The sequence below is a fragment of the Calidris pugnax genome, unplaced genomic scaffold (genome assembly GCF_001431845.1).
Source record: "Calidris pugnax isolate Ruff unplaced genomic scaffold, ASM143184v1 scaffold103, whole genome shotgun sequence".
Lineage (NCBI taxonomy): Eukaryota > Metazoa > Chordata > Aves > Charadriiformes > Scolopacidae > Calidris > Calidris pugnax.
In genome coordinates this window covers 3,797,131-3,822,232 of record NW_015090990.1, presented here as the reverse complement: position 1 = coordinate 3,822,232, position 25,102 = coordinate 3,797,131, and the positions used below count along the sequence as shown (strand labels likewise).

Sequence of the window (25,102 nt, the reverse complement as noted above, 5' to 3'; positions counted from 1 at the left end):
TTGAAGCCCTCCACCAACCTCTAGGGAGATCGGTTTCTAGACTCCAGGAAGCAATTCTAACAGCAATCCTGGTCATGGAAGCCAGTGGAAAGCTAAAATCCCTGTCGAGGTGCAAAGCTGAGCACTCAGCCCACCGGCTCTGGGTGGAAGTTGAAGCCCTCCACCAACCTCTAGGGAGATCCTCTTTGGCAGGGGGGTTGGACTAGATGATCTCCAGAGGTACCTTCCAACCCCATATCGTCCTGTGATTCTGTAACCTCCAGAAACTCTGAGGTGGAGAGGTTTCCTTGCTGAGGAAGTTCAGCAGCACAGCATGCACTGGGGGGAACATCCCTGATGGGAGAGGTCTCCAGATATTACTGATTGCATTTCAGTGTCCAGTATTGTAATTCTCAAGCATCTTCCATCACCTGTATTTCAAACCTCTGCTCAGTGCTAAACTTGCTCGTGTGAGGGATGACAGTGCTATCTTAGAGACAAAAGGCCTGAGATACAAGCAAGATAAGGGCACCTTTACAGGAATTGCGATGATTTATCTGAGCTACTTTAAATCAGCTGGCTTGCATTACGTTAGCACAGAGTTCAGCACAAATTGCTGAGATAAATGCTTTGCTTTTTGAGATGGGAGTGCAGCCTGCGTGGAGCTCCACGGCGCTGCGGGTACGCGCTGCTAGCAGTGCCCAGCCCAGATCAAAGTTGGCGAAGGGATGTCCACACAAGCTGCAGTCACAGCAGCAACTGCCATATGGCTCTGCTCGTGTGACCTGCTCCTGACGAGGGCTAAATCACCGCCAGGGCCAGCAGCAGAACGGACTATGCTGGGAAAGCACTGCCCCGCTGGTCAAAGCCCTGCTCTGTGAACACAGGCTCTGAGGTGGCACCCACCAATCTGCAGAACTATTAATTAATAATAATATTAATTGGTAAAAACTCCTTACAAATTTTTTGGATCCGTGTGGCTATGCTGAGAGGCCAGAGGGATGTTCAGAGATTTGAACTGTCATTTAGGCCAGTGTTTTGCACAAATTCTCCTTCACCCCACTTACCTCCCCTTATGTCTCTGTATACCTTCCCTTCCCTCACTGCTTTTGACCTGATCGCTTCTTTAGGCTCCTTTTTCCCTCTGCAAAGACCACCACGTACTGAAACCTCTCCCTGAGTTAGTACCCAATTGCCAGTTGCTTCCTCAGACTCTAATTTTTCCTGGGGAGCCATTTACACTTAGATGGCCTTAAGAAATGAGCTGTTTTATAATGACTAAGTAACCGTGGGTAGCCTTAAAAGAAAGTTCATTATCAAGGTACTGCCAACCATGAAGCTGGCATCCTTCCCTGCAAGTTGTACATCCACTCCCTCTGTCAACTCGACAATCTTTTAAAGACTTCTTTGAGGCAGGGATTGCTCTTTCCGTTACATTCCAGAACCAAGCAGCAGTCACCCATTTCAAGAATGCAACCAGCAAAACACTATCTCAGTCCATTATCTTCATCCAATTGAAAAAAAAAAAAATACTCAGTCTGCCAGTATTTCCCTAGTGAGCATAGACTTTGCTGTGCCAGTAAGAAGCAGTAAAAAAACTAACTTTGAGGCATGCAAAGTTCAACAAGGCCCAACTCTAATCTAATAGGGTTTTCTATATATGGTTGAGAGTGAGGGGTTAATCTCAAATAACATAACAATATCTAGTCATAAGCTGTTGGCATTTTGAGGGTATTTTTTAAACTCCCCTAGATGACAAAGATGAGTAAAATTTATTCAAATCCAGAAATATTTTTGATGCCTTGTGGAAATAACTTGGAAGGTGGCCATTTCTTTGTCATAATTCAGTCACTTTCTGAAAACATGGGATCACTTTCATCTGAGGAAGGAATGATTAAACAAAACATATAAGGTTACTTGTATCATATCTGCTCCTACTAGACACTGGCCAAGTTTTAAACCCCGGTGCAGCACCACAGTGCTCCTCACACAGCCTCAAGGCCTGCACGCGCCCTCAGTGCAACAGTGAACATGTTAAAGTTACGTGTAGATCAGCAGACACAAATGTAACTGTGTGTGCACCCATGTGTACATAAGTGGGATCATATGATTCTTGGGGACAACACGGGGAAAGCAGGAAGTGGGTCACAGTGACCTGGATGCCAAATAGTCTACAGAAACCTCCTCCTTCAAACAGGTCCTGCAAAACAGCTGGTTGAAATGTGGAAATTAATGCTTTCTAACAGCAAGGATTACTGTGTTAAACAGCTTTAGGAAATCTGTGTTGTGGGTATGGGCAAGTATGGCAGAAGGTCTGGGTGCACCGAGGGAAAGGGCACAGAAGCTGCTGCTCCATCCCAGCACATCCCCAGTAAAGACAAGGGCATCTTGGCACAAGCTCCCACTGCGTGTTTGCATCCAAGCCCTCATCTCTGCCATGCCACCGGATAAAACCTGCCTTATATACATTAATACCTCTTATAAACATTAATTTGACAATTGCCAGCACAGCAGCTGCTCTATTCTTAATGAAAAACACAAAGATCATCCTGCCCTTCCTCCCCCGTTTCCTTTCCCAAGCTTCACAATCCCCTGCACTAATTCACAGAGTCTTTTCCTTCCTCCTCCAAACAATTGCTAGGGATATAATTATCCTTCCATTCATTTTGCAGGAAGTATTCCCCCTTCTATAAGCTTTGCTCTTCACCCACCCCTTATACTTCTTCCTAGGTTACATCCCCATCGGTGTGTCACACCCTTTTCAGTAGCTACTCCTGCCTCCATAAGCCAAGGTTAGTTCTCACTTGGTGCTGAGAATCACTACCTGGGTACCCAGAGCTGCACCTGTAGTAGCAAAAGTGGCACCAAGGGCACACAGGGGACTTCCCCTTCAGGACAATGACCTACACTCTGTGCCCCTGAGCTGGTAGCTTCACTTCACCCTTACCTGAAAGCCTCTGGAAAAACTAGGGCTCCTTTCTTCATCAACCCAAGTATTCTAGGCCTGCGTTACCTAGCACCAGCTAAACCATCAACACAGACAAAGCACTCTGTAACCCAAAACCAAGGCACAACAGCTGGATACAGGCAGCAGGGAAGGGACTGAGAGGAAGCACCACTGCTCTGCTCAGCCTCACCTTGGCAGTTGCTTTCCTACGGGCAGGCTTTCTGAAGGCACTGCCAGAAAACGGAGTTGCAAGAGTGGTCTCCAAGGGAGCAAAGAAATGGCTTTGCCACCATCTGAGCACGGGAAAGAATGTCAAGCGACTCATCTGAAGAATGAAATGGCAAGGCAATGGCGACAGCACCTTGGAGCAGCCAGGGGCTGGCCAGCCATTCAGCATGGCAGCAAGGGTGGAACAGCCCAAGACAAGACAAAGATCATCTTGTTCCAACCCCCCTGCCATGGTTGCCCAAAGCCCCATCCAGCCTGGCCTTCAACACTTCCAGGGATGGGGCATCCGTCCAGTCCATCCAAGCAAACAGAACGGCTTCCTTCTACCAGGACACACTTCTCTAATCCAAACCATGCTGGATATAAAAAAACTTCTACAACCAAACAAGATGGCTCAACTGCTTCCCAACTCTTTTCATTTTTCCTTCTCAGTTGCAAAGAAATAGAAAGACTGCCACTCTTAATCACTTATTTCTTCCCACAATATTCAGACCCATCAGCACCCAGTGCCCTAGCAGAGAGACTGCTGTTTGCCAACATGCCACATACAGCTCTTCAGTCAAGTTTTAGTTTATGGGACCAAATTGTCAAAAAAAATTACGTTAGAGTACATCCAGTGTTTTGTCAAAATACAAACATATTTTGTTTGCCACAATTTACCACCTGTATTGTTTGTCCAAAATAATTTGTTTGTGCAGGTCAAGGAGTGAGTGAAAACAGACAGATGGACTCAGTCCTTCAGGCTGCACAATGGAGATTGAAGAGAAAAGGGATCCTCCTACTGCCAGGGGCTCAAAGCAGCCTGGATTTCCTGCTTGTCATCAGTCTGTTGTAGTCCCTGGACTCCAGCTGTATAGCGTACAACCTTTTATACTCTAAAAGGTGAGTTTGGTCCTCACATGCATTTCCCTGCTGCCCTTGCTGTAGCCCAGCAATCTTGCATTTCTTGTCATGCTGGCAAGAAAGTTCAAACTCCATGTTTACCAGCTCTAACCACCCCTTTCTAAAGCTTCCCAGGCACAAGTAGCTCTGCAACACACACACACACACACACACACTCCACACAGGCTTTAACACTAGAGTGTTGTGAGACTGGCAGCCACCCAAGCGGTGTGGGTTAACTAGAGACAAGAATGAGTGAAAAGGTTTCCTGGTTTGCTGGGACCAGTGAGGAGACACCAGATTCCCAAATCAATGATGGGGAACGCTTTAATTATAGAGTGGAAATATGGCTAAGTGATAAAACCTTCTTTCTTGAACATAATTTCAAGAACGTGAAGGAAGGCCTTAGAAACTTCAGGTTAACACATCTCCTTCCCACAGCAATGTCCAACATTTTCCTTGGTTGTCACACAGGGTTCATAGCCCAGACTACCAACTGGGCTATTACCACTCCTCTCAGAAAGGGAGAGAGAGATCTCATTATAGTCTATATAGAGAGAAACTTTAGAGTCTATCCACTCATGAAGAAATGATGGCTCAAACCAACAAATTTGTCTCCTGGACAAATTAAATGTGAATATTCACTAGAATTACTTCCAGTTCCATTATGACCCTGGAAATACTCTGAACTACTTTTTTGAAGGCTTAAGTGCAAAAAATGCAAGAAAAAATGCTTTGATAGACCACCACATGCTCTGGATATGGACTGCATACACACTACTTGGAAATGCTGTCTGCACTGGACACCAACCACCTTGGAATATTCTTTGAAGAATTTACTGGCGTACATGGAAAGTTGTGATAGAGACAGCTTCTCATTCCCGGATTTCTATAGCAATATACCTCACAACGCTCACATCTATTTCTGTGTGAAGCTGTCTGAAAGCTGGAAAAAATTCAGACTGAAACATTCAGCTCCCTCCGCATTAAATGAAAGATAACAGTACATTTCCAGCTGAATGCCTGGAGAAAAAAACCCAAGACTGTATCAGGCAAGAGAGAAGTGTTAAACATTCACCAAAACAGAAGCAAGGTCTGTATTATTCAAGTGGGGAGAAGCATTTGGATACTTTTTCCTAGAAAATGTATGCTAGCATCAGGGTTAACTGCACAAACCCTCAGCCGAGCTTCCGCAGCAGAAGGCTGTCACACATCTGGTGATCTAGCTACCTCTTCACAGTTTAGATATATACCAGCAGCTCACTGCCTCTTGCAAGAATTTCAGTTAGCCAAGCAGAGAGAATTACCTGGCAAGAGTTATATGCCAAGAGTTAATGGCACACATTGCAATTGCATACAATGACACCCTGCTTGTTCTCCCTGGATCCCTAAATCGGATCAGACACAACAAAAATCAATCTGGCTTGGTCAATGACAGACAAAATCAAAAAGCCTTCCACATCTCTAGGTACACAATATGGGAAATATTTGAGATGCTACAGGTCAGTGGCACAGTCCAATGTATTTCACTATTTAGCCCTTTCCACTGACTGGAATCTCACCAGATGCAATCGCATCCCTTTGCCGCTGGAACAAAGCCAGACCCTGCCCCACACTGATGAAGTACCTTGGTTTTACCCAACTGCCATTCTTTCTTGCTGCTGTCGTAGGTCTGAAGAAAGCTTGCACATACAGCTTTGCTGTTGTCTGAGAAACATGGCCCCTTCACAAGCATCTTGTACCTAAGAACCAAACAAAATCTCATGAGATGATGTATGACAGTAACCCACACCCCCCGCCCCAATCTTTTAACTGTAATTATCCTCCTCCCATTAGTCCTTCTTCCTCTAGGATCTCACTTCTTCATGTTTGCCTTCCAATTTGGAACTTTCCATCCCCCAACCTTTATATGTTCCTACAACACTGGCAATTATTGTTGCAATATCAGTAATAAAACACAAATTCAACAGCATTTTCAGTCAAGAACAACTGTCTTTCTGAAACATGTGCTTTCAACAGACACAAGTTATTTTGTTCAGTATAGGGGTGGCATTTAATGCTCCAAGAGACAAAGGAAGCAATGTTCAATGGTCTTTTCTAGCCTTAAACTTCAAGAAATCCTTTTGATGCAGCTAATTAAAAGAAATAATCACTCTTTCCAATATTCATCATGAACTATACTGTCCATTAAGATTTGCTTCAGCCAGCCAGATTAAAGGTTTTAAGTATGATATTTTCTTTTTATATATTATGACCAGCTGGGTTTCACAGCATCACACAAGCAAATCTGTGGCAAGGCTAAAAAAAAAAAAAAAAATTAAAAAATGGACCATCTGGCTATTTTTCCATTCTGACTTTTACCCTAAAGGCAGGTCTCCGAAAGGTCTTCCAAATCAGTCTATGATATGGGCAATAAGGGCATGGTTAGAAAAACATTTCACAAATGATCTACACCAGCAATAGCAGTTATAGAGGGAACAGATATAAAGAGTCATATACCTTAGGGCTGTTACAGCATGTGGTACAATGATAGCAATTACCTGCTGAGGAAGTCCTGGTAAAGGCGTCGTATAGGGAAACCTGCTCTCCGAACTTTCACTGTCTCCAGCATCCCTGAATAACGGAGCTGATTTAGCACCACATCTGGATTGAAGAGGTTTGGTGCCTACATAATGATCCAGATTCAAAAACAAATAAGAAGAGAGACAGAATAAGTGTTGATCTTGGTATTATTCCTTTGCTGACTTGAACAGAGACTGTTTCCCTGAGCACAGTCACACAGGTTGCGTATCTGTTTCTTTGTAGAAAGTCAAACCTGCATATTTGGGCACGCCAGGTGAAAAGGGGGAAATCTGGGTCAAGGAGAAAGCAACCTCACAACACTGCATGATGCAGAAAAAGGGATGAAAGGAGTTGGGTAGATCCAGGAAGAAAACAGCCTGCAGGCTGCTGTCAGATCATTGCAGTGAAGCAATGATGCAATGCATTAACACATACAAAATGCAGAACTCTGACTCAGTTCTCTTTGCAGTCTCTCTCCAGTCAAACTGGAGACAAAGTGCAGAATTCTTTTCTGGCATAAACCCCCAGCAGGCTTTCCTCTGCCATATCATACACAGTTTCAAAACACACAAAGAAAATGATAGGTTCAGAGCTCCCCGACCAATCTAGTTAGCAGCATATCCTCCCATCACAGCTCACAAAACAAGCGAGAGCCAGCCGGTCTCTAAGCACTGTGCCTTGCTCATGAAGCTTCCACCTCCTCTGCCTTGGAGCCAGGGATCTGCAGGAGATGCTTCCTACTGCACAAGGCTTGCATTCCAGAACACATTGTTTACAGGCACCACAAGTAGGAGTGATTGCATCTTCTGCCACAGCTCTGGGCTCTGCTCAAGCCTGGTTCATCTTCCGGGCTTCATAAGCACGTAAAGAAGTGGGAATGGCTGTATCTTATCATACTCAGCATGCAGACTTTTCATGTCATACTAGGAGGAGAGTGTATTTTTCCCTCAAGTATAAAACCACCAGAAGGAAATAAGGAAGGTGAGGGAGAACTGCTCTTATTCCCAGTTTGGACCCTGACAGAGGCACCTGTCAGGGGTTTGTGGAAGTGAGTGCTCATGAAGGCCTGTGTTGCATGCATACATTTCGCTGGAAGACAGACTTGCCTTTTCTGTATTTGGTTTGATGCAGCGGATGAAGAATGGATTGGAAGTACTAAGCGTGGCCATCAGGGAATGGAGAGAATCCTAAAAAGCAGGAAGACAAAACCCTTAGGATCAAGCAGTACAGGAGTGAAAGAGGGTACATCTGATGCAACAGGATCTTTGTGCAGCCCTCCCATTCCTAATGTCCTTTGACTCTGCCCACCAAAACCTCAGCAACCCAGGAGATTCCTTCCTGTCCAAAACACACCCCCACAGTTTACTCTAACACTTTTACATGACTGTCCTTGTTCTCAGAGCTGCATAGCCGATCTGAGTTATTGTTACAAGTCTCTCAGACTTTAAATACAGGAAACTAAAACTGTGAAACTAACAGAAGGCTTACAGACAATCATACCTGCAAGGTCCCCTCAGTAAAGTTTGATTGGAATTGCCACTATACATGTAAAAAATGTGGCCTAAAAGGATACATACACTAAGCTGAAACCCCAAACCAACATGAAAGATCAAAGAACCTCAAGAACTTCATACACTTAGCAAAGTATTCTTTTCCTCTGCCACCCTGCATGTCTTAGCATCTCACACTTTACACCGCAAGGAAATCCTTGGGGCAGTGGCACTGTCTTTTCTTAGCACTACAACATTCCTGCGCATTTTCAGTCCTGGACACAAAACAAGGATGAATGACTCCTCTTGGCTGCAGGCCTTGCTTTACCCATCTGCTCCTCCCCAGAAGCCTGCTGCTCTCTTGGAAAACATCCTACCCTGAACTGGGAACTGACAGTCGGTCTGCGCCTCTGGGTGCCCATCTTCAGTGTCTCGTCAGTGCAACGACTGCAGACTCTTTCAAAAAGGTCATAGATGAAGTCCAGCCTAAGGGAGAAGAAAAGAATTAAAGAAGATGCAAGACACCCACCGCCTGTGAGAAGATGGCTCTCATTCTCAGCGACTGCTCTGTCCCAGTTTGAAGCACCTCATTTTTACTCCTGCTGTGCCACAGCGTGGCTGCAGGAGGCAGCTCAGCTGGGCACAGTGAGGAAATGAATACTTTCCATGTGGCTGCCCAGACCCTGCGGGCTGTCCTGTATGCCACACTCACGGCTGCCAAGCCAGAAACCCCATCTCACACTGTCAAGCAGGATATTACACAATAGAAGATCTCCATTCTGCACTGGCTAGGACACCTCCCCGAGAGCAATATGCCCCCAGGCAGAACTGCCCTGAGAGTACTCCAGCTGTAGTGTGTGCTTTCATGCCCCTTCTGACCTAGCTCTCATAGCTAGCACCCGCGACATGCTCGTGCAAGTGCCACCACAGCCCTTCTGTGGCCAGAGGGCTTCTAGAGCTACCCTCAGTGTAGGTCAGCTCTGGGGAATCTTCCAACGTTTTGCCACTCCTTAGACAGTGGTGCCGGTTCTTACAAAATGGCATAAAGTTCTCCAGCACTTCTTGTGCCTGTTTATTGTTAAGGCTGCTTCTTAGCAGAATTTCCCTTTCTGGATTGGTGAAAAACCCTGAGTCCTTCTATTTTGCTGGACAACGATGACCACAATTCTGGCTTCAAGCCCTGTGTAAAATGTTCCCCAGATGCCACTGTCTGAGTAAGGCAGCTACGAGCAGCTCATACTCTCAGCTCCCTCAGGTTGTTTCAAGGATGCTCGGAGTGAGGACTCTGCAGCAGGCTTCAGAGAAAATGCAATTCTGAAACAGTCTCATCAGGCTGGAGCCCAGAGACAACACACGGACTGCGGTAACAGGCATGTGATAGAGTTGCTACTCAAAAACCTTCTAGGGTCTGCCATGTCATTAGATGCCTCTGTCCTTCTGCTAGGCCCCACCTCTGTCTTCCAGACCTTGCTCAAGGTCAAATTCAGCTAATTTCTCTAGGTCGTGTTGCAGCACTGGGATATAAAATTCAGGGCCATGACTGGTCCCACGGCGAGGGCTCAGTCTAAGGAGAAAGACGGAAGCTCTCCACTAACAAGCAGGCTGGAAAATAAGCAGCCTCTGTACAAATGTTGGGATTTGACAGCACAGCAAAGAGCCTTGACTCCTTTAGGGGCAAATTTGCCATTGTTGGGACAGGGAGGTAAGAGGAAGAAGAGGAAAGGGAGAAGAGAGGAGGGGAAAAAAACAGCATTGCCTGGAGGGATTTCTGTCATGCTTTTACAGCGTTTTTCAAAACAGGGTCAAGAGTGCTGATTAAATCTGTGCCTCGACTGACTTCTCCAGCTCTCCTTTCTTTTGCCAGGACACTTAAGCACAAAGAGAAGAATGATAGAGAATGATGCCTGATGCTCAGACAAAAGCAATTGCTTTCCTCGGTCTGGTTATTAAATGAATGTGGCTTAGTCCCGCACAATAGATGTGGCCTCCTCACAAGCACATGGGGGGCATACCTGCTGTCTTTCAGCATGTTTAAAATGTCATCTCGAAAGGTGTCTCTGTTCTTCTCCAGAAAGCCTCTCACATCATATAGCACCTGCAACACAGACACAGCTATTAGAACCGTACAGTACAAATTGTTAAGCACTTCTACATTAACATGCCAACGTACAAGACCTCCAGCAGAGCTACACAGTTATGCTGCAGGCATGTGCCAAGAGACAAACTTTTGGGGTTGAAGAGCTCCAGAGCTCTGCAGTTACTGGCAGGCAAGTGGCTTTTAGCCATCAATTAAAAAAACCAAACAACAACCAACCAGACAGAAAACCCTCAAAAGCAGGAGCCAAGTGAAACAGCTGCAGAGATTTGCCTGGAGTGTGTATGTGGGGAAATCCTCTGCAAGGTGTGAGGTACTCCATTCACATCAGGAAACACTAACCAGTGCCCTGACCTCCTAACCACTAGTGCTCAGCAGATATGATTCTAGGAAGAGGTTAGCCCTTCTTCAGTGTGACACACCTCCATCTGCTGCATACTTGTCCGCAACAAACAGCATTTAACCTTGAAGGCTTAGAGATCTTTTCCTTTTTGCAGTAGGTATTGCTTTTTCTCCTCTACAAAAGTCAAATTTTCCTTGTCACTTTTACTTTGGGTTTTGTTTGTGAATGTCCAAGAAAAGACAACATGAATAACAGAAGCCAAAGCAAAAGTTACCTAAGAAACTGATATTTTAAGCCCATCACACTCCTTGCACTCTACTACAGGGCACAGACTGAGGAAACACACAGAGATATTATTGATTTTTGGAATCTAAAATTCAGGACCTCAAGCTCAAGTGCAAGCATCTCCCAGACACACCATGAACACCTACCTCCCCAGCATAATGTCTTATGCCAAACTGATGGTCTGTAACCCGAGGTTTCACATAGTAGTGGTTGCTCTGAAAAGAAAGGCAAATAAGTCTTCTTACAATACCAGTGTAAGAATAAATAGGCTTAGTCAGGAACTCTGCCATATGACAACGATGGGATGGGCAAGGACTTTAGCTGTTGCAGAGCCTGACCACATCTGCTGTAGTCACCTGCAGCTACATTACAAATATGTTACTCCAATAAGATGGAAAAATTCAGCCCTTCAAGGCACTCCTCACGTGGGCAAGGGCTTGCACAATCAATGCTGGGCAGGTATGCCATGGATGAAATGTTAATTCTTGTGTGTCTGACACCTGAGGAGATTGGGCCCCACACAAACCATGTGGTGCCGGACACCAGATCAGGATGCAGGGAAGATGACAGCTTTGCAGAACACCTACACATCTTTTATGCGTCAAAGGAAATATCAAAAACAATCTCCTGTCTTCCTCTATATTTCACTATATTTTCTTTGCACCTCTCTTCCCCTTTTTCAATATTCACTTTTCCTTTCTTTTACTAGCTATTCTACTCTCTCATTTTTACCTGGCTTTTTTTTGTTCTGTGAATTGCCTGGAGGGATTTCTGTCATGCTTTTACAGCGTTTTTCAAAACAGGGTCAAGAGTGCTGATTAAATCTGTGCCTCGACTGACTTCTCCAGCTCTCCTTTCTTTTGCCAGGACACTTAAGCACAAAGAGAAGAATGATAGAGAATGATGCCTGATGCTCAGACAAAAGCAATTGCTTTCCTCGGTCTGGTTATTAAATGAATGTGGCTTAGTCCCGCACAATAGATGTGGCCTCCTCACAAGCACATGGGGGGCATACCTGCTGTCTTTCAGCATGTTTAAAATGTCATCTCGAAAGGTGTCTCTGTTCTTCTCCAGAAAGCCTCTCACATCATATAGCACCTGCAACACAGACACAGCTATTAGAACCGTACAGTACAAATTGTTAAGCACTTCTACATTAACATGCCAACGTACAAGACCTCCAGCAGAGCTACACAGTTATGCTGCAGGCATGTGCCAAGAGACAAACTTTTGGGGTTGAAGAGCTCCAGAGCTCTGCAGTTACTGGCAGGCAAGTGGCTTTTAGCCATCAATTAAAAAAACCAAACAACAACCAACCAGACAGAAAACCCTCAAAAGCAGGAGCCAAGTGAAACAGCTGCAGAGATTTGCCTGGAGTGTGTATGTGGGGAAATCCTCTGCAAGGTGTGAGGTACTCCATTCACATCAGGAAACACTAACCAGTGCCCTGACCTCCTAACCACTAGTGCTCAGCAGATATGATTCTAGGAAGAGGTTAGCCCTTCTTCAGTGTGACACACCTCCATCTGCTGCATACTTGTCCGCAACAAACAGCATTTAACCTTGAAGGCTTAGAGATCTTTTCCTTTTTGCAGTAGGTATTGCTTTTTCTCCTCTACAAAAGTCAAATTTTCCTTGTCACTTTTACTTTGGGTTTTGTTTGTGAATGTCCAAGAAAAGACAACATGAATAACAGAAGCCAAAGCAAAAGTTACCTAAGAAACTGATATTTTAAGCCCATCACACTCCTTGCACTCTACTACAGGGCACAGACTGAGGAAACACACAGAGATATTATTGATTTTTGGAATCTAAAATTCAGGACCTCAAGCTCAAGTGCAAGCATCTCCCAGACACACCATGAACACCTACCTCCCCAGCATAATGTCTTATGCCAAACTGATGGTCTGTAACCCGAGGTTTCACATAGTAGTGGTTGCTCTGAAAAGAAAGGCAAATAAGTCTTCTTACAATACCAGTGTAAGAATAAATAGGCTTAGTCAGGAACTCTGCCATATGACAACGATGGGATGGGCAAGGACTTTAGCTGTTGCAGAGCCTGACCACATCTGCTGTAGTCACCTGCAGCTACATTACAAATATGTTACTCCAATAAGATGGAAAAATTCAGCCCTTCAAGGCACTCCTCACATGAGCAAAGGCTCACACAATCAAGGCTGGGCAGGTATGCCATGGATGAAATGTTAATTCTTGTGTGTCTGACACCTGAGGAGATTGGGCCCCACACAAACCATGTGGTGCCGGACACCAGATCAGGATGCAGGGAAGATGACAGCTTTGCAGAACACCTACACATCTTTTATGCGTCAAAGGAAATATCAAAAACAATCTCCTGTCTTCCTCTATATTTCAGATGCAGGGAAGATGACAGCTTTGCAGAACATCTACATATCTTTTAAGTGTCAAAGGAAACATCAAAACAATCTCCTGACTTCCTCTACATTTCGCTATATTTTCTTTGCACCTCTCTTCCCCTTTTTCAATATTCACTTTTCCTTTCTTTTACTAGCTATTCTACTCTCTCATTTTTACCTGGCTTTTTTTTGTTCTGTGAAAACTGTTAACTGTATAAGAACTGCCATGCCACTTGAGGTCCATATAGCTGAGTATTTGGCCTCCAGGAGTGGCTATGTAGGGTAGAAGGCAACAATCTTATGAACAGGCAGTGTAATGACACTTTAATCCTAATAATCTCTCAAACTCCGATTATTTTCATGAGGTTTGCCTAACTAGTAACCCCAAGTGCATTTCTCATTTAAATACTTGCCCACCTGAACTGATGCAGACTTCTTGCATCCAGAGTGTCCTTTCACAGGGAGCTCTCAACCAACTGCACAGGGAACTACAGCCAGTAGGTTTTAAGCCTGGCTCCCATTAGTGCCATTTGTCTTCTATGGGCCATGTCTGACTTTTAAACCCACCACATCCCCTCTTAGTCATCTTTTCTCCACACTGCAGGGTCCCTTCGACGTAGTTTTCCATAACACTGAAGCTGTCCAAGACCAGTTGCTTACCAGATCTAACCCCTTCTTGAGTGGAGCAGCCTAGTGGTGTACACTGCTCAAAGTGCAGGAGATCCATGGATTATACAGTGCCATAACAATGTTTTCTGTTTTTATTCTGTTGCTTTCCTAAGAATTTTCAATACTTGATCTGGGTTTTTTATTGCTACTGAGCACTACGAACAGCTTAATTAAAAGGCTACTCAATGCACAGAAATCATAAGAAATAGCAACCAAAATGTTGTGGAGCATAAAGGAATGCAAAATAATACTGAAAGTCTCAAGTTGATGTGCAATAAACCACAGGTACCTTCTTACCATGGGAAATGCATCCTGGTCTGATGATTTACCTCAGAAAAGAATAGGGAAAAGATGTACAGGAATTCAGAGACAATTGGCAGCAAGAAAGAGGAGCTTTGTAATTTGTCCATGTGGAGAAAAAACTAAAGTGGTTGGGACAGTTCGGAAAGAAAATTCAAAAGAAACATGGGAAATGCATCCTGGTCTGATGATTTATCTCAGAAAAGAATAGGGAAAAGATGTAGAGGAATTCAGAGACAAATGGCAGCAAGAAAGAGGAGCTTTGAAATTTGTCCATGTGGAGAAAAACTAAAGAGGTTGGGACAGTTCAGAAAGAAAATTCAAAAGAAGTGATATATTAAAAATATTCATAAGTTCTACATTCAAAATTAACAAAATACCAACAATAAAAAAGGTAAATTAGGCATTCTTATATACCTTGACCTATAATACAAGGGACAGCCACAGCAGACTAAATTGAAGGTATCAACTTAAGCATAAAGAAAGGAAATATTTCCACAAAACTGCATAGATATCCAACCAGAAGCTATTTTATCCAATCTGTAGTCATGAGTATTACTGGCAGAGTTAGATGCAAATATGAAAAATGAGAATATATGCATCTATGCCAATTTAAAAAAAACCTGCCACATAAAGGATACAAGTTTGTATGTGTCATGGTTTCAGCTGGGATGGAGTTAATTTCTTGCTAGCAGCTGGTATAGTGCTGTGTTTTGGATTTGGGATGAGAAACAGTAATGATAGTGCACTACTGTTGTTGGTTGTTGCTAAGCTCTCAAGGCCTTTTCTGCTCCTTATACTGCCCTGCCAACGAGTAGGCTGGGAGGGCACAAGAGGCTGGGAGGGGACACAGCTGGGACAGCTGACCCCAACTGACCAAAGGGATATTCCGTACCATATGACGTCATGCTCAGCATATAAAGCTGGGGGAAGAAGAAGGAAGGGGGGTACGTTTGGAGTGATGGCATTTGACTTCCCAAGTAACCGTTACATGTGATGGAGCCCTGCTTTCCTGGGGATGGCTGAACCCCTGCCTGACGATGGGAAGCAGTGAACAAACTCCTTGTTTTGCTTTGCCTGTGTGTGCAGCTTTTGCTTGACCTATTAAACTGTCTTTAGCTCAACCCACGAGTTTTTTCTGACGTTAACTCTTCTAATTCTCTCCCCCATCCCAACTCGGGGGGTGAGTGAGTGGCTGCGTGGTCGTAGTTGCTGGCTGGGGTTGAACCACACAACACGACAACACATTAACTAACCACAACAACTACGAAACGTATTAACTGACAATGCTCTTACTAAGTAGCAAATTACTCCATAACTCCCTGATAGAGGGTTTAATTTGCTTTGTTTTCAGTCTATCTACTATTAAGAACAGAATATTGGCTGCACCAGAGCCAGGGTAAGAGATTGCTATGGTGATCTCACTGTGGTTTCTGTGTCCCCAGGATAACTTTCTGACCTGCATGAAAAAACCCTTCAACTCTTGTGTCCAGAATACAAGAAAGAGGAGGAAAGAATTTAATTAATTAGGAACAATGAGAGTGCTTTCATTAAAAGTCATGAGGCAAAAGCCATCCCCGGCCCCAGGAGACAGAGATTTGACATGCTCTGGAGCAGACTCCTGTGAGTCAGCTGGCAGGAGAAACCCATGCCCGCTGTGCAGCCGCATCCTGTGCCTGGGGTGCTGCCTCATGTCCCGTCGCAGACCAGCAGAACCTGGCCTGAACCCGTGCTACGAATTCAAATATCCTCTACCCACAGCCTGTGGAATGCACACTCCCTCTCTCTGTGTGCACAAGAGACCATTTGCAGGTTTCTTCACATATTACTTTTGTTCAGCGCAGCCTTATTAAACACTCTCAGGTTCTGGCCTAAGGCATTTCAAATTTCCTGCACAAAGCACATATTTTACATCAACAAAACCTTCACTTTCAGTTTTGAAATGCCGATGGGGCTAACATACTGATCATTTGCCTGCCGGGTTATTTTCTTACTTACCATATGCTGGCTGTGAAGTTTTTCCAGAAGGGTGTTGTCTGTGCCTTTGGGGAATCGACTCTCTTCATTCACCAAAGCCAGGACACCCAGTTTCTGTAGCCAGACAAGAGACAGGCTTTTACAGTCAGCAAAAGTTCTAACTGCACAGCACCAAGCCAAGAACTGGAGATCTGGACAGCACATTGAGCAATAACCCCTGAGTTATACCCAGCAAAGCTCGAGCTGAAAGCACAATTCTGACCAGGCAAAGCAGAACATAAGTGGAGATTATTTATAAAAAAATCACATTAACATTTTACTTTAGTGCTGCTCCCTGTCTAAAACTATGACCCCCCTCATAAGCTTACTCTCAACAATGAGTAGAGACCTGCTTTCTTGAGCTGTGATGTGGCTAGAACAGGTCATACTTTTTCCAGGTCACGACAGGAAGATGATCTAAGCAACTACCTTTTTTTAAGACCAGAAGACCCCAGGGAAGGTCTCAAGGTAATCAGCAGTCCCAGTTGTGATCCTTGGAAACTGTCACAGATAACTGCTCACCTTCTCGATAAGGTCCAGGCACTCTGCATTATCCATCCAGTCAATGGCTTCCCAGTTTATCCCTTCCCTGCCAGTCAAGAACAAACAGAACAAAGATGTGAAATGCAGGATCCATTCCCTTGAAGTACAGAAGAAGAGAAGCAGCTAAGCATGGCAGCTGTCTCATGACTCAAAATGATCCACAGGAATTAGGCTTTTCCATGGCTGAGGAAAAAGAATAGGACACACAATGCAGCGGTAACACACGGAGATGGAAGTAGGAGACAACCTTTCTTATCCATCCCAGTGATTTTGACTGATGCTCATCTTGTAGGCATTGAGCAAATTCCACACCAAGCACTAAGAAATTGTAGTTGCTCTCAATTGCTTTTTCAGGAGTGATAAGCATCAGCCCAAGTGGTGGTGATGATGGACAGTTTTCTACACAGCTTCAAGAGTCAACTGCTGACCCACAAATGTGGAACGCATGCTGAAGCACATCTGCCAAAAGACTGAACCACAATTCATAGGTCCACCAAGAGGAAGAGACAGGAGCAAGTTTTCAGTGAGAGTTTGAAGAGGATGACACAGGTAAGCTTTGGTCTGACATGCAGGGGACCTACAGGGTGGCCTTGCGTCTTTCAGACAGGAGCTGATGTAGGTACAGCAGTGCAATAGACATGTTTTGATAATCATCTATGAAATTCTGTAAATCTGTGCTGAATGTGTTACCCCTGCCCCCTGCCTTATCATCTTCTTATACTCCCATAAGACAGGCCATTTCTGTTTTCAGAATTCAGAGAAGCCTGGGAATAACTCTTGCTCAGGAATCCAAGGAAGACTACATGCTCTGTGTGAAGCTACTTACTGACATTCTGATACAGACACCTTTCAGGTGAAGGTTAATGTTTTGAAGATAATGTAGCTGTTGTCTACAAACCCTTCAGCCTAGGCTTCATACTTTCAGGTTCAAAGCATTCAGGAGCCAGTGGGCAAGAGTTGGAAGCAACAAACTGGAATAATTTCTGATGAATGGAAAGAACTATCTATTCCCGATGGGTGTGAGAAACAGAGTATCTTATCCAGTTAGAGACAAAAGATATCACTCCATGGTGTTTCAGATTTTTGCAACAATTGGTATCAGAGAGGCCATATAGTTTTACAAAATGACCTTCTGGATTACTTCTAAGAGCAAGAAGTCCTTCCAGAATTGAAGGGAGCAGAGTTTTCTGAAACAAATCAAATCACAAATGAATCAATTTGTTTCTAGTTTCACAGACCTCTTTTCTAATTGAATGATGAAATACACAGAGCTACTTGCTAAACCTGAGGAAGCAGAGATGATACTGTGAAAGATAAACTTTAATCACATCACCCTAGAATAACTTGAGTAGTCAACAATAAAATTCTCTTGTTCTTTCCAAAGTTCAGCCACAGAACTTAAACCCCTCCGTAATCATCAGTAAAAAATCTTTTGTCACGATGATACCATTCTTAACACAAGCTTCCTGCAATGGTGGCATTGGCCTGAGAAGTGAGTGCATAAATAGCCTTGCAGTTTTGTAATCTTTAGAATTTCATGAATTGCCTATTCAACTGTCTCCCTTTACAAGGCTGCTCTCATTTGCCCTCACTGACCCTATTCAATTGCTTCATTCACAAACATAAAGGCTTCTGTTTCAGAGCAAGAACTGAAGTATTTGTCCAGCAGCCTTCTCTACAAGCAGAAATACTCTAGAACATCCCAGGTACTTCACAAAATACAATCCAATATGAAGCCCACAGAAGAGAAACAGCTGTGCAGAAGGCCCCATGCTTTTTAAGCTCAGGAAACAGCCTGATGTAAATCTCTTTGGTGAAGAAAAGAGCCCTTTTCACAGCATAGGAATCTCTAGGACAGAAAAAGTTGTCGGAAATCTGTCCATTTATCTTAAGGGACTTTACTTTTTGCACACCAAAATTCCACCTGCGTAACACCACCACTATCTTAGGTAAATCATTACTGAAGTCAGTAATAAGGCCGGTGACCATGTGTTCTAATGGGTTAAAGCCCAAGATGTTCCCATGCAGCTGAGAGATAGAAGAGAATCTGGACTTTCTAAATACCACAGGGAGAAAGTTTTTGCTTGCAGACAAGTGACCTATGCTGGCAAAGCACATGGACAGTGCTGACAGAGACATATCCACAGCCAGGGTCGCAGCTGCAGAGGTCCAGCTGCCTCTCCTGCCTTAGAAGCAGGGAGTGGAGAGCACAAAGGAGGAATGATGTCCTCCATTCTACCACCCATGAAAATAAGAGGGGGCCACTCCCTCCATTTGTCACCTGTTGTACTCCAGCTGCTCCAAAGAGAAGATGTGTTTGTTGAAATATTCCTGGAGTTTCTCGTTTGCATAGTTAATGTTAAACTGTTCAAAACGATTCACCTGTAAGAAGAAACAAAGATTATAAAACTTAACATTCTTTTCACTAAGCTCCCAAAAGAATGTGTAACAGTGATGGGGAAGGTGGCAGGCTGGAACAAAGCCAGAGACCATAGAGGCAAAGGGTGTCAGATGGACATGAGGAGGACAATATGGGGAGGTCCGCTAGGAGAACAGCTTTTGTAGCTCATGCAAAGCTAATTCAGTAGACCTAAATGGTAGTAAAGAATGCTAAAAACAATCACATTTCTCTTTTTCTTAGGAAGAAGGAAAAATAATTCCTTAAGTGTTAGGTCACTGGGCTTCCTCTTCTGTGAAATATCTGAGCAGTCACTATAGGGCTGCTCAACATGCATCTCTCATCAGTTGCAATCAGAAGCATTACACACACCATTCTCAACACAAGGCAAAACAGATGTACACAAATAACATGCACATAGGAGTTGAACATTTAATTTGCATACAAGTCAAAATTCAATATCACAGCACATTTGTTTAGGGTCTGTGTCACAAACCAGACCTTGAACATCAGTCTACATGAATACAGGTGGCAGAAATGGGAAGCTAAATGTATCTTGCTGCTCCCAAGGGAAGCGACAGTGCAGAAATCCCAGAATTCTCTATGCTAACCTAAACAGGATACAAACCTACCAAAATTCCTTCTTATATGCACTGATATCTCCAAAACCAACCCACCCTGCAAAAGACAAAATCCTGACCTGAAAGTTCTCGAAGCCAAAGATATCCAGGATGCCCACAGACTTAAAGTTTTCCTTGCCTTTGATCTTCGTATTAATCTTGCTAATGAGCCAAGAAAAACACTGGGAATACAGCGCCATAGAGAGGGAGTCCCTGGAGTCAGCTGCCTGTAAGTGCAGAGAGAAAAAATTAGTCACAGGGAGAAGAGAAAGCATAAGGGGCACCACAAATCTCTATGGGACTTCAGGTTCCTCCACTCCTCTTTAGATGTCTCAGCCTCTGTACTGCTTGTACATGGTGCAGTATTTGTATGTACAGTAGACATTCAAGTTTGCAAATAGCCCAACCACACACAGATGTACCATGACTGACCTTTGGGTAACTGAACTTGAGAAGCTGAAGGAAGTAGGAAAATCCTTGACATCTTTTGGAACAAGTGCCTGGGCAGAGGAGGTCACAAAATACCTCATGACTAAGGCGACAGGAGTCATTTGGATCACCTGAGCCAAGATTTGCAATGACAGGCAAGGTATATCGGTTCAGTACTCCTAGTAGAGCTGTCAAATGGGCGTCCACGCAGTTTTTAAAATACTGGCAGGGCAGGATTTAATAGAGTATTCTGTCACCAAGTTAGCCTCAAAAAATCCCCTCTCCAAAACATTCCTGCAAACAGCATTATCTTACTGGAAGACAGGGTAGGCTGGCCAACAGCCAGGATACATGCCCCAGAAGAGTATGGGTTGAGAGACCTTTCCAGAGCTGAGCCAACATCCCATACAGTGATCATAACCAAGTGTCAGAGGTGGAAAAAATAACTTGTGATGACTAACAGGCAGTAGATAATAGGGTGTATGTAAGCGTGTGGATGAATGTCCGAAACTGAACTTTTGAAATCTCAAGCAGAAGCCTGCTACTTGACAGCTGTAACAGGAATGGGCTGGTTCTAAGTTTTGGTAACACTTGGACTAAAGAAAAGTGGCATGCCCCAAATCCTCCAATTAATAAAGACATGAGACAAAACCACAGATTAGGAGGTTGATCGCATGCTGTCCTGCACGTACACTATTTAGACTGGGAAGCCAGGGCTTAGGGTTCTGGAAAGGAGGCCAAACATATGGATTCCCAAAGAGAAGATGTGATCCCAGAGAGCAGAAAAAAGGACCAAGAAAGATGGTGGCAAAAATCTTGACTGGAAGAAAAATGCTGGAAGAGGGGAAAGATTCTGGAGATCACAGACATGTGGAGACAAATGTCAGGGTATGCCCAAGGACCTTGGCTGGTAGTTCCTGAGACTCGTAACAGCAAGGAGCTACACAACATGAACCAACACAACTTTCTGCCCGACCCTCCTGGACAAGCAGCAATCTCCCTACTGGGAGAAGAAGTTGTCATGTAGTGAAATAATTAATTGGGGTAAAAGCTATAATTTTGCCATTTCATAAATAAAATGCAGTATCTCAGTCAATTACAGGTTATCACCTCTGACACCAGGGTAATTCCTTCAGCAGGCCTGACCAGCAATGACAGACATCTTCTAAATGCACCCTCATCCTCTGTAGTTTTATAAGCCTGAATAAGTTGACATCTGTTCTGCTTTGCTTATGGCACAGGCCAAATACTTCTGAATCCTCCCAGCCCCTCTCAGCAAGCTTCTGAGGCCCAGCCTGCAATATTCTCCTTTTCACCCAATGCCACTGTTTTTCTCCTCCTTTCCCTTCCTGGTTAGTATGTCCTCTCCAGCAACCCAAGGCGGAGGACACATAGCAACCTCCCTTCTGCACAGAAGAGAACATTTCAAAGCATGGGCACACACGCCTTTTCTGGGTATGTCCTCTCTCCGTCAGATGATCTGTCTTACTGGTTGGGACTGAGAATGCCCTCAAGACCATGCCTCCGCAGTGTCTCTGGCTACGCCATCAGTTAGACTCATTTTCCAGGAACGGGCCCTCCCCATCCAGCTGTAAGCAAAGCCGCTTTCCCCACAATATGGCTCAAACGAGATTCTCAAAGGATCCTTTCATCTTCCCAGCCCTGCCCGCCTTCAGGCCAGTTCATCCATTCAGCCCACTGAAATGTCAAAGCTCAGGCGGGCAACGCGCCCATTACACAGTGAGAAAGGAGCTCTACCAACGTCTTCCTGCAACAACAAGTGGGAATAGATGGGCACGGTACATGAGGGCTTACGCCTTAAAATTGGGGTTCAACATGCACAAATGTCAGGAATAGCTAAACTATCGAGGAAAGCTCTGTTCAGGGAGACTGTAGGATTTATCCTGCAACTGCACACTGTTGTTCTGGGCTGTGTGGAGCGTCTCTGGCATTACTTGTTACCCATCCTTTTGCACTGATACAGAAAGGTATGGCTTATTTAGGACAGGCAGCTGAGAAGAGAAACTGTGGTTCTGGATACTGAGGATATCTGCCACAGACTGTAGGCTGAAAAATAATTTTCACACAATTTCATTGCAAAGAAAGGTCACAGACTATGAAAAAAAAAAACTATTTCTTAAAGGCAAAGCTTAGTTTGTGATATATGAGCAGAATTGTTCACAGCAAGAAAAGAAGGAACTATTCTTCTGTAATGAGCACTTCTGAGGTTTCAGCTTGACTATGGTGTCCAGTTATAGGCACTCCACTTCTTGAAAGATGTAGGAAAACAGTGATAGAGGAAGAAGAAGAGATTTAGAAAATCACTTACAAGGAAACATTGAAGGAACTGGATTGTTTAGCTTAGAAAAGAGAACACCACATGAGAAACTTCACAGAAGCGGAAGCTTATAAGGTGGACAGCTGGGATGTCAAAGGTAATCTAAATACAAGGAGAATCTTTTCAGCTCCAGACTCCGCTGCAGCTAGAGCAGGATACTTAAAGAGGCTGTGAAATTCCTTCCATGGGAAATATGAAGGAAAGTTAGACAGACATCCGTCACAGAATGCCTAGCAATTCTGGTTTCTCTGCCAATGTAGGGATTGTATTGATAACCCTCTGCAGTCTGTGCCAGCACAAAATTTCCATTACAAATGTTCATATTGCTATAACATTATGTTTCTTCCGTCTTAGTAATATTGTTCCTTGTTCTCCCTTGTCTTGCATTTTATTAATGACAGAAGATTTTCCACAGTTATCTGTCCATGGACCTAAAACACCAAGAGTGCCCTCAAGTGATCAGCAAGACCACAAGTTAAAGTTAGTGGGCACAACACTGTAATGAGCCAGAGAGAAATGTAATAGATAAGCAGGACTGGCTCCAGCACACAGCACAGGTTCAGAAGATGGGAACTACCTATCAGTCTGTTTGTCCTCTTTGCGGTTGTACGGATACACAAAGACACTACTGTGGGGTAACAACCTACCATCTGCCAGATGTTTGGTGGTAACTGTGTGCAAGCTTTTATCTGCATAGCAGCATAGCAGCGTCACCTGGGAGCTCTGCAAGGTAAAAGCATGCACACGTGCAATTACCACAGAGCATCTGATGTACCTTCTGCATGACATCAGCACAACCAATTCCTGGCGAGTGAAGGTGACTTAAAACCAGTATTGTGCATTGCCATTTGCAGGTGAACTCCCCTGTGAAGCCTAAAAAGCAGAGTCAACACTGAGACCTGAACTACCAATAAGGGCAAAACACTCGAGGAGACAGCTGAGCACCCCAGGGGTGTAACAGGAAACCCTGAACTTGAGTGGATCATACAAGTGGGAGACAGGGGGCCTGGAGGTGCAGAAGTGGCAGACGCAGGAGCTTACGCTAGGACACTTACCTGCTCCACAGTGAGAGGGGAGCTGATTTCTTCCCCACGCAGAATCATGGACCTCTGTGTCAGTACTTCAGAAAGCTGGAAGGCATCTAAGCCCAGGAGGTCACTGGCAATGTTCAGCACTAATAACAAAGGAGGACACACAGTCTTCTACTGCACGGATCCCCACCACTCATGGGGGACCCATATTCTGCAGCTCAGTGAGGAAATCCCAGAGACTCCTACAAGGCAAGTGACTAAGACCCAGCACAAAAAACACTGCCCTTAACTTAATTTTCTTCAGCATACCCAAAGCTGTAAGCTCACATATCCGGTCCGAGGCAGGGTCAGCACCTGTTATGGGCCACGGCCAGACACTCATCTAAGTCAGCCTTTCTGCTGGCAACAGGAAGAGCAAAGCACTGTGTAAAGCTCAGCTCCAGCAAAATATTTACTGAATGAGAATATATGCTTTCCTAAAGGTATAATAGTATATTCTGAGCATGGGATGCTAAATTTGGATATCAAGAAGAGAGACAATTAACTTAAGGCTTGAAGCAGTTTTAATATATATTTATTACTTCTGTCTGTTTAGGGATTCACTTTACCAGACCGGCTCAGATTGGGTAACTGTAACAGAGTGCACACTAACAGATGCTTCAAAGGAAGATGTGGGAAAAACTATAACAGACTACTTTTATCTCAGACTCCTCCCCGTTCCTATTTTTTACTGCTCTTTGAACACAAAAAAACCTGTGAGGCTGTGGATTCAGTCTGAGATTATCCGGGAGAATAAACGGGTCACAGGGCCGCAGCCCAACCAAATCGTACCGGTGCTCCGGAGCCACGCATCCTGTGGCAATGCTTTTGCAGGGTTAAACTGCAGGGAACCTGCTGGCAAAGTCACTGCAGACCAGCACAGTAGAGGGAGAACGAGCTTCATTGGGGGCCTTACAGGGCTTTTCATGGTCTACCCATTTGCTAGGGTCCCACTTACCCGCTTTCGTTGTAATCTGGGCCCCACCAGCTGTCATGAACTCAATGTTTCCCAGATGAAGTGTGCCAGAAAGAAGTTTGAAGATGTCTCTGATTTCTTCAGTGCTGAAGTCCACCACCTTCATGGCCGTCTACGCAAAACCATACAGCTAATGTTGGCTGTAAATACACCCATGGTCCAATGCAACCACCACACTCCTGCCCAGCCCATGTAAGATGTAAAACTCAGAATTACAGTTATCATGAATTAAAGTGAAATCGGATGGCACAGCCCCTTGCTCAGCTATACATCCGACAACGATCTTCACTGTCTCCTATTCTCTCCTTCATTTGCCCTATCCCCATCTAAGGCAGGTGGGCATTTGCCCCATCCTCAAGTTGGACTTTGCTGCTGCCATTGCCTGTCTGTCACAAACCTAAGCAGGAGCTATTAAAATCCTAAACTGACTCCTCTCACCTTGCCTTTCTGTTTTCAGGCTGATAACCACTTATCAAGCAAAACATGAATTGCATATCATCCTGCTAAACTCATAATCTCTGGAAAAATTACAGATGTGTGTTGAAATCTGTGTAGTA

The 25,102-nt window shown here is 44.3% G+C and overlaps 1 protein-coding gene across 1 annotated transcript in view; it reads right to left on the bottom strand.

Moving 5' to 3' along the window:
- The window catches only part of LOC106895045 (unconventional myosin-X-like), a 98,196-nt gene that overhangs the window by 36,393 nt on the left and 36,701 nt on the right, over positions 1-25,102 (bottom strand). The window contains exons 11-22 of the mRNA XM_014954129.1: positions 24,528-24,657; positions 23,555-23,673; positions 19,813-19,959; positions 18,996-19,096; positions 16,694-16,760; positions 16,154-16,246; positions 12,684-12,752; positions 11,827-11,909; positions 8,466-8,574; positions 7,705-7,785; positions 6,577-6,701; positions 5,664-5,778 (exon numbers count right to left, since the gene is read on the bottom strand). Of these exons, the coding sequence (XP_014809615.1) occupies positions 5,664-5,778; positions 6,577-6,701; positions 7,705-7,785; positions 8,466-8,574; positions 11,827-11,909; positions 12,684-12,752; positions 16,154-16,246; positions 16,694-16,760; positions 18,996-19,096; positions 19,813-19,959; positions 23,555-23,673; positions 24,528-24,657 (1,239 nt within the window). The remainder of the gene's footprint in view (positions 1-5,663; positions 5,779-6,576; positions 6,702-7,704; positions 7,786-8,465; positions 8,575-11,826; positions 11,910-12,683; positions 12,753-16,153; positions 16,247-16,693; positions 16,761-18,995; positions 19,097-19,812; positions 19,960-23,554; positions 23,674-24,527; positions 24,658-25,102) is intronic.